This window comes from Micropterus salmoides, unplaced genomic scaffold, assembly GCF_014851395.1.
Source record: "Micropterus salmoides isolate LMB-PRFRI ecotype aquatic unplaced genomic scaffold, ASM1485139v1 Ms_hic_scaffold_20, whole genome shotgun sequence".
In the NCBI taxonomy this organism is placed as follows: Eukaryota; Metazoa; Chordata; class Actinopteri; order Centrarchiformes; family Centrarchidae; genus Micropterus; species Micropterus salmoides.
Genome location: NW_024041151.1, coordinates 7,996,380 through 8,011,846, shown reverse-complemented (window position 1 = coordinate 8,011,846; position 15,467 = coordinate 7,996,380). Strand labels below are relative to the sequence as shown.

Below are 15,467 nucleotides of genomic sequence, written 5' to 3'. Positions count from 1 at the left end.
ATTGCCCCAAAATGATTTACCGTCTGTGCTTTGTTTGTTTGTTTTGAGGTCCTCTGTCTCATTAATACAGTTTCTGGTTGAGTTGATATTTAACCAGTGTTTTTGTAGTGGTTAATCTGTGAACTTCAGATGACATGAGACCAACAGTATGAATACATTCGTCCCTACAGGGCAGCACAACAAGGATAAAGCTGTAACCTAGAATCCTAAACTTCACTATTACATGAGCTCAAATTACTTTTTCTGTTGTTTCACCCAAACTACCAAAAATACATAATGTCGCACATGTCATAGCTCTGCAGATAGTTTGGGTTTTGTTACCCCAGACTTTGAGGTATCTGCCACCACCCCAATGGAGGTGAAAAGAATTTTGTTTGTGGTACTTGTAGAATTGAAAAATGACATGGAAAAAAATAAATAAATAAAAATGAGCAATGCGTCTTTCCAGAAAAAATGTCTCTGTTTAGACCTCACTGGCAACAATTTTCACTACTTTATAACAAAGAAATAGTCTCTATGACACCTGTTGACAGTATGTTGTGTATTTTTTTTTATGTAATTATTTCAGTGTTGTTTTCATCATACACAAAATTCCATTCACCACCACCGTATAGGGGGCAGGAGTGGGGCTTGTATCGCACACATCATTACATCAATGACATCAAATCTGAATCCAATTTAAGGTTTGAACGTTGAATCCACATCTGAATCTAAAAGAACCCCTCCCCTATACTGGGCGGTCTCAAATAAAACCAAAACAAGCTGGATACCATTATGGATCTCTGGGTGAAGGGACCCTTTTTAAAATGGAGTTGGAAGTTTACCAAAGCCTACTAACCCAGCTGTGTGGAAAATATTTCTGATTCACTGCATGTTTGTCTGTATATGCTGTAAACCTTTTTTGTTGTGTCTTTCATGTCAACACTCATTTGGTGGATTGCATGGTCACCGCTGACATGTCGGTTGGTGCTGGTTGCTCCATGTCGTCCCTCTGTTCAGAATGCGCTGTCTCGCTCCTATAATTCCAATAACACTCCGCTGAACTGGTCTCACTACGGCAGCTGTAGGGATATGCATGCCAGCCAAGGGTCTCTGGTCTTTAGTGCCAGGGACGGACAGCCCTACGGAGCTCTTGGCTTCTGTGTGAGTACTGTCAACTTGAAGTTAGCTCCTGCGGCTCATACTAAGCCAGGGCTTCCAGTTTCTGGTAGTTTCACATCCTTTTAGAAGATAAGAAATGTCTGTTTCCTTCTCTCCTTGATGTTGAGAAGTGATCACTGACCCTCAACCATCTTTCACTTGTCCTTTTATAGGCAAGTGAAAGCATGTCTTCTAACGTCTGATTCTCTCACAACCACAAACCCTGTCTGGCACATAGCGAAATGTGTAGATTCTAAAAATAAATTTGTGTAGCCCCTCTTAGTATAATGCAGTTTGACTTCTTTTAAAAGGGGGGCCTACTTGTTTTGTACCATCATTCAATAGCTTTAGTGGCTTTACTGCCTGCATGATAGGATCACATCTATACAACTTAAATCTGATTTGCTCATGACTGCTACAGAGCCTTAGCTAATTTAGAGATTATTTAAAATCTGCTGAAATTACTTCCTTGCAAAATGTATAGGTGGTGGTTGTTGTTATTTGTAACTAATACATCTTATTCAAGTAATGAAGAAGAAAAGTGTTTGTCATTTGGCATTCACAGCAGGTCTGTATTTTCTTTGAATCCAGCTGGAAATGTCACCCTAAACTGTTATGCAACCACCTTGTTTGAGAAAATTAAGCCTTTTCAGGCCAGTAAAGAGAATCGGCATTAATTTATGTCCACGTTAATAATCAGATATGTAATACGACATATCATGTGTGGTATGAAACACCCCCTTTTAAACCTGCCAGGTTCTTTACCATCGTAATCAGCATCCCAGTTTGCATTATCCCTCCACCATGCCACACTCCAATCAGTGATTGTCGTCTCCTTTGACTGCACTTTCAAGCTTTATTTTGCTCGTTCATCATCTTCACTTTAACTTTCAATCACTTCAGAATCACTTCATAACCTCTCACATTGTGTGTGATGAAAACAGTGTTTGCAAAAGGTAAGTGTGTGTGTGTGTGTGTGTGTGTGTGTGTGATTTAGAAAGTGGGTATTTGTATCTGTAGAGGAGGAAAAAGGGCTTTTGCACTGTCTAAAGATTTGAGTGTTGTCACCCCTTCCCTACTTAACATTTAAGATTCACTTTATCTCCAGCAAGCTTATATTCCGAATTACATGCTGCTTAGTGACTGAATAGAAACTAAGCACAGTTTAATGCAAGTTTTTCATCATTTTAATCAGATGGTGTCCTTTTCCTCTCTTCTGAAGCATCACTTCACTGCCTAATGTCATTACCAGACATGAAAAATGTTGATGTCAGTGTCTTAATTGTCGATTACCCCTTGTTGTAAATGAGTTTCATTGCAGTGAGTTTTGGGAACCGTGTTAATATCCTCACTTTCTTCCTATTCAGGATGATGTGTTTAGTCCCCAAGGGCAGCAGAGCTACACCTTGGACCACAGAAAAGTAGGTGGAATTCATACAGACTTTTAGCTGCATAGTAAAAATGTGGCTGTTAAAATGGAAAAGGAGCTGGAAAAGTATTTAGATCTGCAGAAGTTGCTTTGCATTTCTCCATGATGCTTCAGGGCTTTGCAGAGGTCATTATGTTGACTCAGAGCCACAACAACAACTTCTGTTCATCATGATGTCTTTTTGTTTCCTAGGTGCCTTTGATGAATGGTCAGATGGGCCCTTCTGTTCGTCCTCAGATGAGCCAGGCGCCCATGGCTCGCCACCCTTCCAGAGAGCAGCTCATTGATTATCTGATGCTCAAAGTCTCCCATCAGCCTCAGGGGCCTCCACGCATCCCACATGACACACTGCAAGAGGTGAAGGATGGTGTTTGTGGGAAGAAAAAAAAGTGCTAAGAAGAATTAGATTTTGAGGATATTCTCAGTTAGATGAGAATAGATGTCTGTTCGATATGAAGCAACTTGCCGAGTTGAAACTCCCAAGTGCAAATGCCTGCACATGAATCCCTGTAAAACTGTTAAGCAAACAAGATATGTTTTTAATTGGAGAACTTAAGAGATTCTGGTAGATGGATTTTGTTAAATTTGAACAGAGCCAGGCTAACGGTTTCCAGCATTATGCTAAACTAAGCTAACCACCTGCTGGCTGTAACTTCATATTGAACAGATATATAAAAGTGGTATTGATCTTCTCACATAACTATTTGTGGAAATAACAAAGAAGAAAGTTCTACTATTCCTTTACACGGAATTTAAAGTCTCCGAAACGTAGGTGGGAAGAATCCGATATTCTTGGTCATTCACCAGAATTTTTGTCAATATCTGTAATATATAGCTGGCAAGCGAGTTTAAAAAATGTGCTGTTCCTAACTTCCTTACTGTGGGTTTTCAAGACTAATGTACATGTGTGAATATTGTGTAATAACTGTGATTAAATGGCTAATGAAAGTATGTGGGTGTGTTTCAGATCCGTGTGAAAGTGGAGAAGAATCCAGAGCTGGGTTTCAGTATATCAGGAGGAGTGGGAGGCCGGGGAAATCCCTTTCGTCCAGATGACAATGTGATTTAATTTTTTTTAATAGTACCAGACTTATAAGAGCGCCTTTCATAATATTTGTATTAATTTCACTGAATTGTGTCCTCAGTTGTGCTGTACACATACAGAATCATACAGAACAACTTGGTTTATCTTAATATGTATAATTAAATATTTTCCATATCATCTCAGGGTATATTTGTGACAAGGGTTCAACCTGAGGGACCAGCATCCAAGATTCTTCAGCCTGGAGATAAAATTATCCAGGTATTCTGCTGTCCAACTAATCACAAAAACTGTGACAAGAGCTGTGTGATATATTGTGCAATATATATTTTTTTGCTTAACCAGCTGTCTTTTCTTACAGGTAAATGGATACAGCTTTGTGAATATCGATCACGGGAATGCAGTGGCCCTCCTGAAGACATTTCCAAACACTGTGGATTTGACTATCATAAGAGAAATGCAAGCATAGACTCAACTGAAACTGACCTCTGGAGAGGGGGGGACATACGAGAGACGAACAGAGAAATTTATGTGGACTCTCATATTTTTATACACAGAGGAGACTGATCTGTTGATACCTGTTGGGACTATTTATAGTAGAGATCTTCATAGCCTTGATTGAACGGGGAAAACCACTGAATGTAGTGGATCAAAATGAGACGGCGGCAAACCTCTGCAAGTACGAGTCCTCAAAAGGCCATCACTGTGGTATATATATTTTTATACAAAAGAAGCGGAAGCTATGACCTGCTCTGAAGCAAATAATTACTGTGGTCCTTTTTTTTTTTTTTTTTTTTTTTTTTTGTCTAAAACTCATAAATCCTCATAATTAGGTTTTATTTCTCCGGTTTGACATAAATTGACCACTCGGGGGCAGGGCTGCCCTTTTCTGTCATCCACTTTGCCTTTTCTTTTTGTTTTTTACTTTTTATGTAAGATGTTGAAACCATTTTCTGGTGTGCCGTGCGATATTACATGGAGGACAATGTTACGTGCTTTTCATGTGAAGACGAATGTAGATCAAGGAAATGTTTTGATTTTGTTTTTATGGAGAGACATTTTAAGTTTCTGCGAATTCGGAGAGTTGAGAAGAGCACATCATCCCTCTCTGCTTCCATAAACCATAAACACCTTCCATCGTACGCGACACTTTTGTCCTCAGATCCTCCCAAATATCCTCAAAGCAATTGCTCGGCATATCACCTAACTAGACCACTACCTGTGCTGTGTGTGTGTGTGTTGGGAGGGGAGGGGTTCCTTTTCAGCTTTTCAGAGATTGAAGAAATGCAGTTAATGAGATTTAAAGGAAATTTAAATATCGGGGAAATAGGAGTGGAGAGCTATAGTATGTGTTTGCTCAGCCTTAATCTGTTTCGCAAGTCAGAAGCTGCTGTTTAAAGCGAAGTTTTGACATTTTGGGAAATAGGGTTAATTCACGGCTGCACGCAAGTTGATGCTCTAGCAGTAAGCTAACTGGCACATAGAATAGAAACATAAAGGAACGGCTAACTGACTCTGTCAAAGGTAACAAAATCCACCTACCAGCACCTCTAAAGCTCACTAATTAAAATATATGTAGTTTGGTTAACACTTTTTACAGGAGTTAACTTATGCCAGACTTCCTGAAATCTTTGGACAGATCAAGCTTGTTAGCCGTGTTCCCCAGTTTCCAGTCTTTGCGCTAACCTAAGCTAACATTAGCAAACTGCTAACGGAAAGGTAGCTATCAATCTTCTCCACTTCTCTTAATTTTTACCGCCATAAAGTGAATACCCGTATTTCCCCAAATGTCAAAACTATTCCTTTAAGCAGAGAAACATATTGGCGGTTATGCTAGTTAACCAAAGCCAAGTTTGGAAAATGTGGACAGAAGGCAAAAGCAGGAGACAACTTAAGAAAGAGATTTGAATAAGGACAGGTCAATGTTTCACATGTGTTTTTCATTTTTTATTTTTAAGGGCTTCATCGTTCAGGCAGCCATTGGTGAGATGAGTGTTTGTATCGCAGAGGTTTCAACATCTGGCAGTTTTATTTTTTACATGGGAGAAGACCACAGTTTGCCTTTTTGTGTCTTTAAAAATGTTTTATCATGCTTTTATCATCACTTTGGAGCAGTTTCCCATTTCTTTTTTTCCTCGCTGTACAGAGTGGATTTGGGAGAAGCAAGTTGTCAAGTGCCATAGACCTTGAACTGTTTGAATAGGGGAGGACCTTTGACCCCAGAGCCCAAGCAATATTCACCACATTCTGAGTACATTTGCAGCATATTGACCTAAAAGCAATATTTAAAGCCTTTATTTTCATTCAGAAAAACATCAGATAACATTTTTTAAAAACACAACCTTTTAGTAATCCCTGACGATTTTACATGATTTTATATTGTGAAAATAATCTTTTTTTGTAATGAAATAGCACAGGAAATATATATGGTAGTGCTAAAAAAAAAAGCAAAATTTCTCTGCATTGTGTAAAAGTGAATGTTTGTGTCACTTTGCTCAAGGCTTCTTACTGTTTGTTGCTTACATTACCATAACTCCTGATGTTCATCTGTGCAAAATAATCAACGCTGAAAAACGAATCCAGTCAAAGCTGCATCTCAAAACATTCCTAATGTTTGTCAAATAGTGTCAGAGGGAAAAATGTGGGTTTTTTACGTCCACATCATGTGATCAAATGTTCTGCTCCTCTCCTTTTTATATTCTTTCACTTGTAAATAACTATTCAGTGAGACGTATTTCTAAATGAAATGGAAATGATAAAGTTCACATACTAAGTAATGGCCCATAAATTCTAACGGCATATTTGTGACCACTGAATTGTTTGTAAAATATATAATAGCATTTGATCGTACAATGTTTCAGCAAATGGCATTCTCTCAACTTGTTTACAGTAGATTGTGTCGTCTACTGTACTCTTCCTGTACGTAGTGAAGTTTGACCCATATGTTGTGCTCGTGGCACTGTCCAACAAAAATGAAAACACTTGTAAGTCACTAATTTAAATATCCCATTTAATGATAATAGCCATGCTATTTTAAAGGTAGCTATTCTAAGTGAAGCTGTGCCCTTCATTTTTAAGCTGAATCTAAAATTGGTACATTGTATTTACAGGCAAATGCCAATAATGTTTGTTCTGTGAGAAATTTGGGAAACATATAGTGTTTTACACAGATGAATTGTTTTTATTAATTGTATTAATTTTGTTGGTGATTTGTTTACTTTCTAAGAGTAGGGGGAAACATTTCTGGGGTAATGGTCACTTTATATTCACAGCAAAAACATGCCGTCTGACATTGTAGACAATCTTGGGAGATAAAACATGTCACATTTTCTTCATCCATTGTCGGTCTGTTCCTTATGCTCCTTTTATTGTTCTTATTTATTTAGCAGTCTTCTGTGGTTTTTAGACCTTACTAATCAAATTGTAAATACTCTAAATTGAGAAAAGAATTAATCATGGCATTAGTGACTTGCGATTGTAAAACCAGCAATAAATTGCAATGCAGAGGCACCTGTTTTAATGTATAGGTAGTATTTCTAAGGTTTCTCTGGAAACAGCCACAGTGATGATATGCATTTATCCAACATTCCAGATTTTGTACATAATTACCTGTTTCTGAAGTAACCTGTGGACAATAAAACTAATGCTCTTTAAAAAGGATTTGTTTGTCTTCATTTCATCCCCTGGGTTTATCTTTTTAACCCGAGCGGTAAATAAAAAAGACTGTACACACAGTAGAAATGCACAGTCCAAGGTACAGGACAACTTGCCTACGTGTGTTTCGCCTGAACTGGTTACAGTATGGGAGATTGTATACAGTGATTCGATTAGGAGTATAGCATTACTGGTAAATAATGGTGCTGTTTATTGTGAGTACTACCTGCAATAATATGCCTATAAGTTTAGTAAAAGCAAAAGCTCCAGAGGTTTTCAGAACAGACATTTAAGCATCAAGAGCGTGTACAAACTCTTCCTGCCTGTTTCTTCAACCTGGTGTTGTCTTTTGTTACTTCACATTGTTGAAGGTGCTTCTGTTTTAGATTGTGAAATCTGTGTTCCAACAAGCTTCCTCTGTCTTCTCCCACAACAGTCAAGTTTCCATCAAAATTTCTCTCAAAGTTTTATGTATATTTGAATTTTTGGCAAAAAGAACTGGTGGAAACAGCGATCTGTCAAAAGCTGAGCATGAGAGAGGTTGCCAGCTACAGAGGACAAACCTTTTTGGTTTTTGTAAGAGGCCTCTGGCGCCACCCTCAGGCCAAACTTTACTTTTTTTTTGTTTGTTTGTTTTTTTGCCTTGTAGAATCCAAGAAAAGCAATGTTTTTTTCCTCCATGTTTCATCCTTAAAGTGTTTTTTGTGTGTAATGATAATTACATCCTCACATGGCTGCCTGCATGGCTATACACTTTTAGTTGGATTCTCAGTGTGGAGGAAGCATGAATTTTTGTTTCAAACAAACCCAAAGTAATGATGAACAAACACAGGATCATAATAAGCGAAATGTATCATAGGGATATATGTACATTCAATTTCTAAATGTCCTGATACTGTTCCCTCATAGTTTGTGTTGATAGAAAGGACACCCATATTTTGCAGTGACTGAAGCCCTAACGTTCCTCCTCTCCTTTCTGAAATGCCAATGTGATCATCTTCTTACTCCTCTAATCTTAGATTGTTTCTGTTGGATATGTAGCAATGCTTTAATATGTATATGGACTGATTTAAGTTTGGGGTTTTACAAAGTCATACAGATGATATGCCTGCGTGTTGAAAGGGCTCCTGGTGGTAAAATTGTTTTAAAAAGCTGAACACCGCTGAAGTTAAAGAAAAGCTCACAAAACACAGCGTCACTTTAGATTTCTGAGTGTTTTACTGAATGCAACACCAAACCAGCTCAGTTGAGAAAGTAGGGTGACAAAGTGCCCAGCGGACTACTGTGAGGCTAGCTTTGTGTGGTTTTGTGTGACACCCTCTCTCAGGGGACCCCTGACTGCCAAAGACACAAGAGGAGTCCCACCCTGTGATGTTGAACACAATACATATGTTTGTGCTCTTTGCATTGTATTAGAAGTATAAAAAGTATTAGAAAATATAAAACAAATTCAAAAGGTATCAATTTAAAGTTTATTTCCCCATGTCTGCTGTCAGCATCAATATCTAAAATGATAAAGGACTATTAAGTGTAGGCCTAAACTAAATCAACTCTAATATTCTATATTAGTAGAAAACATATATTACACTCACTGTCGCAGAAGTTTAATATATTTAAAGAAATTAGCTATATGAAATATCATCTGCATATGTCAGCGTTCGATATCTCTATTGCAAATTTTTTAATCTTCATAAGACACTTACTTAGAAACACTGAGGAGCGCTGATCTCCAGCTCGTCCTGTGGTTAGCCGTCGTTCTGTTCGGGTCAGGTTCAAACTTTTCTTGTCAAGGTAAACTTGGATGTACAGCAGGAACACTGAGCCTCTGTAAAATAAATGAATGAATAAACATTACTTAAAGTACAATAGAGAGAGTAAGATTTATCATCATTTGAATTTAATATTAAGACTTACAGGAAACATCTATTAATTTTGGCATTAATTATTACCATACCTCTGCCTGCTCTCCAGCTTGTCCTGTGGGTCAGATGTCAGCATTTCATCTTTGTTGTCAAGAAACCCTGTGGGAACTGCAGGAACACTGGGTCAATCAGAGCGCTAACTTCACAGCACACACTAATGCAGTCGATTACAAGAAAAGGGACTTTTCATCCCTTTACTGAAAGGTACAATAGTCCCCCTTTAACAGGAAGAGAGGAAGATCGTTATAGATCAATAAAACATGCATTGATTACAATCAGTTGATAATTGCAAAACAGCAGATTGGGACCGATTGGGACTCAGGTCGCATAACAGCATAAGATCATCATTTTGATGACTTTGAGTGAAGTGCATTAACAAAAAGTCATTTATGCATTTGCCCTGCTAGATGCAAAGACTCATATTTACCATTTAGTCCACAGGGAACTGTAGCAGCTCAGGTGGTAGAGCACAATAGAAGAGAACAAGTGATGATATGTGTATAAATGAGAGCACACAGAATGTTAGCTAGTTTAAACAGTACATCTGCTGTCCTTATTCATCCACAGTTAATGGCAGCAGCTCCGATGGTGGAGTATGAAAAGAGAAGAAAGAGATAATGGTCAGTAAGACAAATAATATTTTATTTCATGAATAAGTGATATTACAAGGATAACCGTAAAATAACGTGACTTTCTCTGGCTTTATATGTTAGCTTGTTGAAGTCAGAAGCTCGTACTCACCTTTTCCAACCACAGTGAACGATTGCAGCTCAGGTGGTCGAGTAAGATAAAAGTAGAGGAAGACAGATAATGGTTAGTAAGATGACTAGTCTCTCAATCACAAAATAATGAATATGATATAAATAGTGATAACCTTGATTTTTTTAATTAGGGATAATATATACTGTATAGCTAAACAGGAGCAGCATATGCAATAGATTATTTTTACTTCAGGTCAGAAGCTCGTACTCACTTTTTTTCCCCCTTGGTGAACAGCAGCAGCTCAGGTGATGGAGGAAGATAAAAGTGAAATAATATAGAAAAACAATAGTAAGACTATCTTTGAATTATGGATAAATTATACTATTTGAATAAACAGGATTTGAGTTTGATTCTGATTCTAAGTCACTTGTTTACAATCCAAAGACTTATGCTTACCTTTTTTGTCGAGTTGAGCCAATGGCAGGAGTAGTAGAAGTTATCCAAACATTTTTATACCTCTGGAGAATATTGATACTGGAGCATACTATAGTGCTTTGTCTTATGTTTCTTCATTGCAGCTTCTTCTCTCTCTCTCTACATGATCAAGCTAGGGGTTCATGTCCTGCCAGGCGTGAAGGCTCCATGCACGAGGTGTCGACAGCCCTCCTAGACACGAGGGCTTCCTGGGGCAACACTGGCCCTGCCAGACGCAAAGGGCGGTCCACAGGATGAAAGAAAGGTCGATCCAGCCACCGTGCCAAAAATGAGTTGGTGGTGTAAAAGAGTCCAGTGCAAGACGCTACCTGGGATGTTGATAGCCCTGCAAGACGCAAAGGCTACCTGGGGCTTTGGTTGCCCAGCCAGACGCTAAGGCCAGCCCTCAGGAGTAAAAAAGGGTCAATCCATCTACCCTGCCAACATGATATACACAGATCCCAGTGCAAGACGCTAGCTGGGATATTGATAGCCCTGCAAGACGCAAAGGCTACCTGGGGCTTTGGTTGCCCAGCCAAGGAGTAAAAAAGGGTCAATCCATCAACCCTGCCAACATGATATACACAGATCCCAGTGCAAGACGCTAGCTGGGTTGTCACCAGCCTTGCCAGAAGCAGAGGCTACCTTGGGAATCACTGGTCCTGCCAGACGTGAAGGCCAGTCTGCATCCATCCCACCAGATGTCCTGGTGTGGTGAAGTTCTTGATAGCTGTGATTTGGCAGTGATGAAGGACCAATGTGTGATTTCTCTGATGTCCTGTAGTCCTGTAGCTCATTATAGAGTCAATCTGAGTGACTCTCTTTAGACCACCGTGGCCTTTTAGCAGCAGCCTCCTCCCCGTCGCTCTCTTCTCTGCGCCTCCTTGTGCGGGAGCTGAGGCCAGAAGCTGAGGGTGAGTCCTTCTCAAAAGAATCTTCCACGGTGAGTGGCCCCATGTCCTCAACATCAAGTTCAGGAATCCTAATCCCTTCTTCATCTTCAATTTCAACGACGTCAATCTCAGAGTCCTCGTCCTCTTCGGGCTGCCCGTGTCGGTACCTGGCAATCAGCTCCTCAAGAGCTTCATGATGCTCAACGGGAGGAACAGGGTCAGGGACCGGGTGAGGATCAGGAAACGCAGGAGCAGCAGGAGGAAACGGAGGAGCAGGAAAAGGAAAAGCAGGAGCAGCATGAGGAAATGCATAAGGATAAGCAGGAAGAAATGCAGGATCATCATAAGGAAAAGCATGAGCGTAAGGAACAGGATGCGGAACAGCAACAGGAACAGCAACAGGAACAGCAAAAGGAACAGCAACAGGAACAGCAACAGGAACAGCAACAGGAACAGCAAAAGGAACAGCAACAGGAACAGCAACAGGAACAGCAACAGGAACAGCATAGGGAGCAGGGTAGTAAAGAGGAAAAGGAACAGCAGGACCTTGTTGTGGTGGAACCTGCCGGAGTGGAGGAGAAGGAGGTCTGGCATTTTCTTCAGCATTATGATTCAACTCTCTATTACCTTCACGAGGCTCAACCTCAGCCTCCTGAAGCCCGTCCAGCCCGACAACGTCAATCTCTTCTTCCTCTTCCTGGTCATCAGTGGGGACTGGATCATCAGGAGGCATTTCAGCATCAGAGCGTTCATTACCCAAACGCCAAAAGGAGCCACCTGAGGAAGAAAAAAAAGTATAAAAAGTCACTTAAGGCTTAAAGGCCTAGTTAATATTTTTGGGCCATGTACATTTCTGTTATATTCCCAAATATTTACGCTAATTGTACTGCTCCAGATGCATTAAAAGTACTTTGTAGAAAAACAAAGCACTGAGCATAATGTTCCTCTTTATCACAAATTTAAATGTAGTCAGAACAATAGCCTACAATTCTGTCACACTGCATCATATCTGAGCTGGATTAAAGAAAAATTACAGTGATTTGGTGGGAACCAGTGGTTCTAACACTATTCAGTGATTTTTCATGGCATTAAGGGGACAGTGGGTTTCTAACAGGGTGTCACTCCGTCCGGGATTTCCTAGTTTGCAAGAATCTGTGTAAAACTGTGTAGCCAAAATGTTTGACATGCACACAACTGCATGCGCCTTTACGCACGCCAAACGGTCGGCACCCCGATTAAAGCATGCACATCAAACAGGACATCTTCAAAATTACCACACAAACACCTGTGCTTCTTGGCATGGCAAACGCGTTGCTTATATTTGGTTACACTCCCAATTTGTGAGTTGCAAGTCATGCGGCGTGGAGGATTCGGTGGCATCTTGGACGCAGAACGCGCACAGTGACTGCATGACAAACAACTCTCATCTCTTCCCTTGATATAAAAATACCACACGACCCAACAAAGCATGTTCCGATGTTATGACAGGACTGACATATATATTACAAGCTCTAGTGATGACTGAAAACAAAAGCTTTGGGTGTGGGTCCCATTACTATCCGACCGTTAACGTTAGTGTTGTTCGTCTTCATTCAGGCTCATCACAGTACTGATCTGTTCCGGTGCATTTTTAAGGAATGTCAGAAAATGTGTTCACACATATGACAAACTTAAAAGGACCCGATGATCCGACAACAGCTCCGGAGTCATTTTAAACTAAACTTTCAATCATTCAAACGAGCAAATTCAAATATCCACATAAGGGAACGGACCCTGGTTTGTTCCCGCCTGCGCGTTCTGGCGTTCTGACACGTGCTCGTAAAAGTTCCTTCGTCTCCACGGTGCACAACAAAAACATATTGTTCGGCATTTTTCGGAAGATGGCCCAGTGGACATATTTTTTCCTATTTTTTTATGACAAATTTGAAAAATGTAATGCCCTCAAACAAAAATAACAATATTTTCAAATCACAGCCAACACATTCCTCACCTTTGCCGGGATATTCATCTATATTCTACCATCTAATAAAAACTGTGTTTTCTTAACAGGCCAACTAAAATTCCATATCTTTATATTTAACAAGAAACCTTTATTAAATACAAATGCGCTGAAAACCCCTTTTAATTATTTCAGGAAGATTAATAAATAAATATGGCATAAAAGATGTCTCACCTGCAAACGAAAGGATCCACCGTCTGACTCTGGTCAGCAGGTGCTCCTCCACAGGGGGTCCATTAAAAGCCATATTTCAGCCGGTAGGTTTTGCTGTAGTTTTCCTCAAGGTTCAGCTCAGTTATACAACCCAAGAGTTCAACTTTCCAGCAAACAGGTTTAATTCAGGTTAAATGGTGTCAAGTCCAAGTGCAAATGAGAAATAAAAAAGCCCTAAAGCCCTAACATGACCTTGGTCAAACGTCACCGTTGTTTCCATGGCTTTAACTGACGCACGTGCATGCGTGTGCGTGAAGGAGTAAGATGGATTAGTTATCTGTTTATTTATTTTATTTATTTAACTTCATGTATTGAATTGTTCTTTTGTATTTTCCTTGAAGCTTTGGCAAATCTGTTCTATTATCAATCATGCCAATAAAGGAAATTTGAATTAGATTACATACAGTAAGGGATGATAGATGATGATGATGGATTAATCATGTTATATTCAAGTGTAAACTTTTTCATTTTGAAACTGCTTTGGCAACATGTTTTAAATGAAACATTCATGCCAATAAAGCACACTGAACTGAACTGATATGTAGTAAACGTGTGTGTGTACAGCAGGTGTTTCCATAGATAAGTGATGTGTATGATCTTTCATTGGCTCAATGGACGGACAGAAACTCCCTGATGTATCACCATAATGATAAACACACAGCCAGGTCACTACAATATCTTGACTCAGAGCAACAACAAGGTTTTTCTAAACTGAGTGAACTGTGAATCAGTGCATGCTTTCATCAACAATGAGAATATACAGTCCCAGACAACTGTGAGGGAAGAATTAATAAAGCTCCATTTATTCATCATCGCATTTCATTGCTGCTTCGAAGGCATCTTTTTTATTTATTGAATTAATTTGTCTCTACTGATCCTCATGGTCCCTGTGGTGCTTTTATTTGTCACTGGGATGATAAAGCGGAGCTGATCTGTGGTCATATGGGAGTATGGAAATGTACATTACTGAAGCACAATATCAACTCACATGTATGTTTTTAAGAGGGGCCCTATATGAAAAGTTGGTTCAAAGACCTTGATTACTTGAGCTACTGTTGTGCTTACATGATGCATATTCCTAAATTAATTTGTGTTTAATGAAATTACCACACAGAGAATATGGGGTCAGCTTAGGAAGACTGGACACATTAGAAATACTGCAGCTCATTTTTGCCCCAAGATGTCCTTGCAGGTACATCTGGCCATGCCTACAGGTGTATTCTTTATTTTCAGTCTCCTGAAAGTGGAAAAAAAAGTCACGCAAAAGTGGCTGAGTGGCTTTGGTCTACAGCAGAAGAAGCAGATACAGCAATGTCAACATGTGAGAACAAAATGTTTCCACAAGCATCTCTTTTTCTATTTGTCAACCTCTCCACTGCAGCCAAATGTAAACATATTTTCCATAGTTTGGCTTTTTAAACAAATTTCTGATGTTTCCACTGTTACTTATTTGTTTTGCATGAATTGCTTTCTTGTTTTGAATAAAATACTTCACACTATTTTTTATTTACTTGAAGTTTGGGGTCCTCAGATGCTGTATCAATCAAAAAACAATTAACACTCCACTCAGATGGAAGTGTTGCGATGCCTTGAAGCAACACAATTATGATTCTTCAGAGATTTATTTTATTTTTTTAACTCATCTTGATTTAAAGGTGTTTAATAGTCTAATGGATCTGACCCTTTTCTGGCACTGTGCCACTTATTGCTCTGTTACCTGAAAGGCTTCACCCCAAAATGCAACATTATTCCCACTTCAGCTCCTCATTTGTATCAGAAACATGTCAGACAGCCTCTTACAACATGTAAAAATGTAAATATTTGTAAATGTTGAGGCTGTGAGGTTAAAAAGACTTTCAGTTGCCTCAGGCAATGACATGCAGAAGATAAGGCTTAAGCTTTTGCTTTCATGTAACTTATTTAAAGGGACCAACCTACTGAATATATTTTATTTCCAGTGGTGAAAGAAGTAATCAGATCTTTCATTAGGTAGAAGAAA

The 15,467-nt window shown here is 39.3% G+C and overlaps 2 protein-coding genes across 7 annotated transcripts in view; one reads left to right on the top strand and one right to left on the bottom strand.

Moving 5' to 3' along the window:
* Nucleotides 1-7,271, top strand: part of erbin (erbb2 interacting protein) — a 56,097-nt gene extending 48,826 nt beyond the window's left edge. For 2 of the 3 annotated variants that reach the window (XM_038734669.1, XM_038734667.1), the window contains 6 exons: nt 1,000-1,143; nt 2,508-2,561; nt 2,762-2,926; nt 3,537-3,629; nt 3,798-3,872; nt 3,973-7,271. In XM_038734669.1, coding sequence (XP_038590597.1) covers nt 1,000-1,143; nt 2,508-2,561; nt 2,762-2,926; nt 3,537-3,629; nt 3,798-3,872; nt 3,973-4,080 — 639 coding nt within the window. In that variant the 3' untranslated portion in view covers nt 4,081-7,271. The remainder of the gene's footprint in view (nt 1-999; nt 1,144-2,507; nt 2,562-2,761; nt 2,927-3,536; nt 3,630-3,797; nt 3,873-3,972) is intronic. The other variant, XM_038734670.1, reaches the window with a different exon arrangement.
* Nucleotides 7,272-8,460: 1,189 nt separating this feature from the next.
* LOC119914059 (protein TsetseEP-like) lies at nt 8,461-12,231 on the bottom strand. 4 transcript variants are annotated; one of them, XM_038733045.1, is made up of 4 exons: nt 9,615-12,231; nt 9,220-9,405; nt 8,969-9,090; nt 8,461-8,631 (listed from the first exon to the last, which is right to left on the bottom strand). In XM_038733045.1, the coding sequence occupies exon 1, from the start codon at nt 11,987-11,989 to the stop codon at nt 11,168-11,170; it is 822 nt and encodes a 273-aa protein (XP_038588973.1). In that variant the 5' UTR covers nt 11,990-12,231; the 3' UTR covers nt 8,461-8,631; nt 8,969-9,090; nt 9,220-9,405; nt 9,615-11,167. The 4 variants fall into 4 exon arrangements, with proteins under 4 accessions (XP_038588973.1, XP_038588971.1, XP_038588974.1 ...); XM_038733043.1 differs by having other exon boundaries at nt 9,220-9,295; XM_038733046.1 differs by having other exon boundaries at nt 9,220-9,286.
* Nucleotides 12,232-15,467: the final 3,236 nt, after the last annotated feature.

Coding starts and splice junctions, on each gene's coding strand:
- LOC119914059 (XM_038733045.1), bottom strand. CDS start 11,989: ATGCCTCCTGATGATCCAGTCCCCACTGATGACCAGGAAGAGGAAGAA.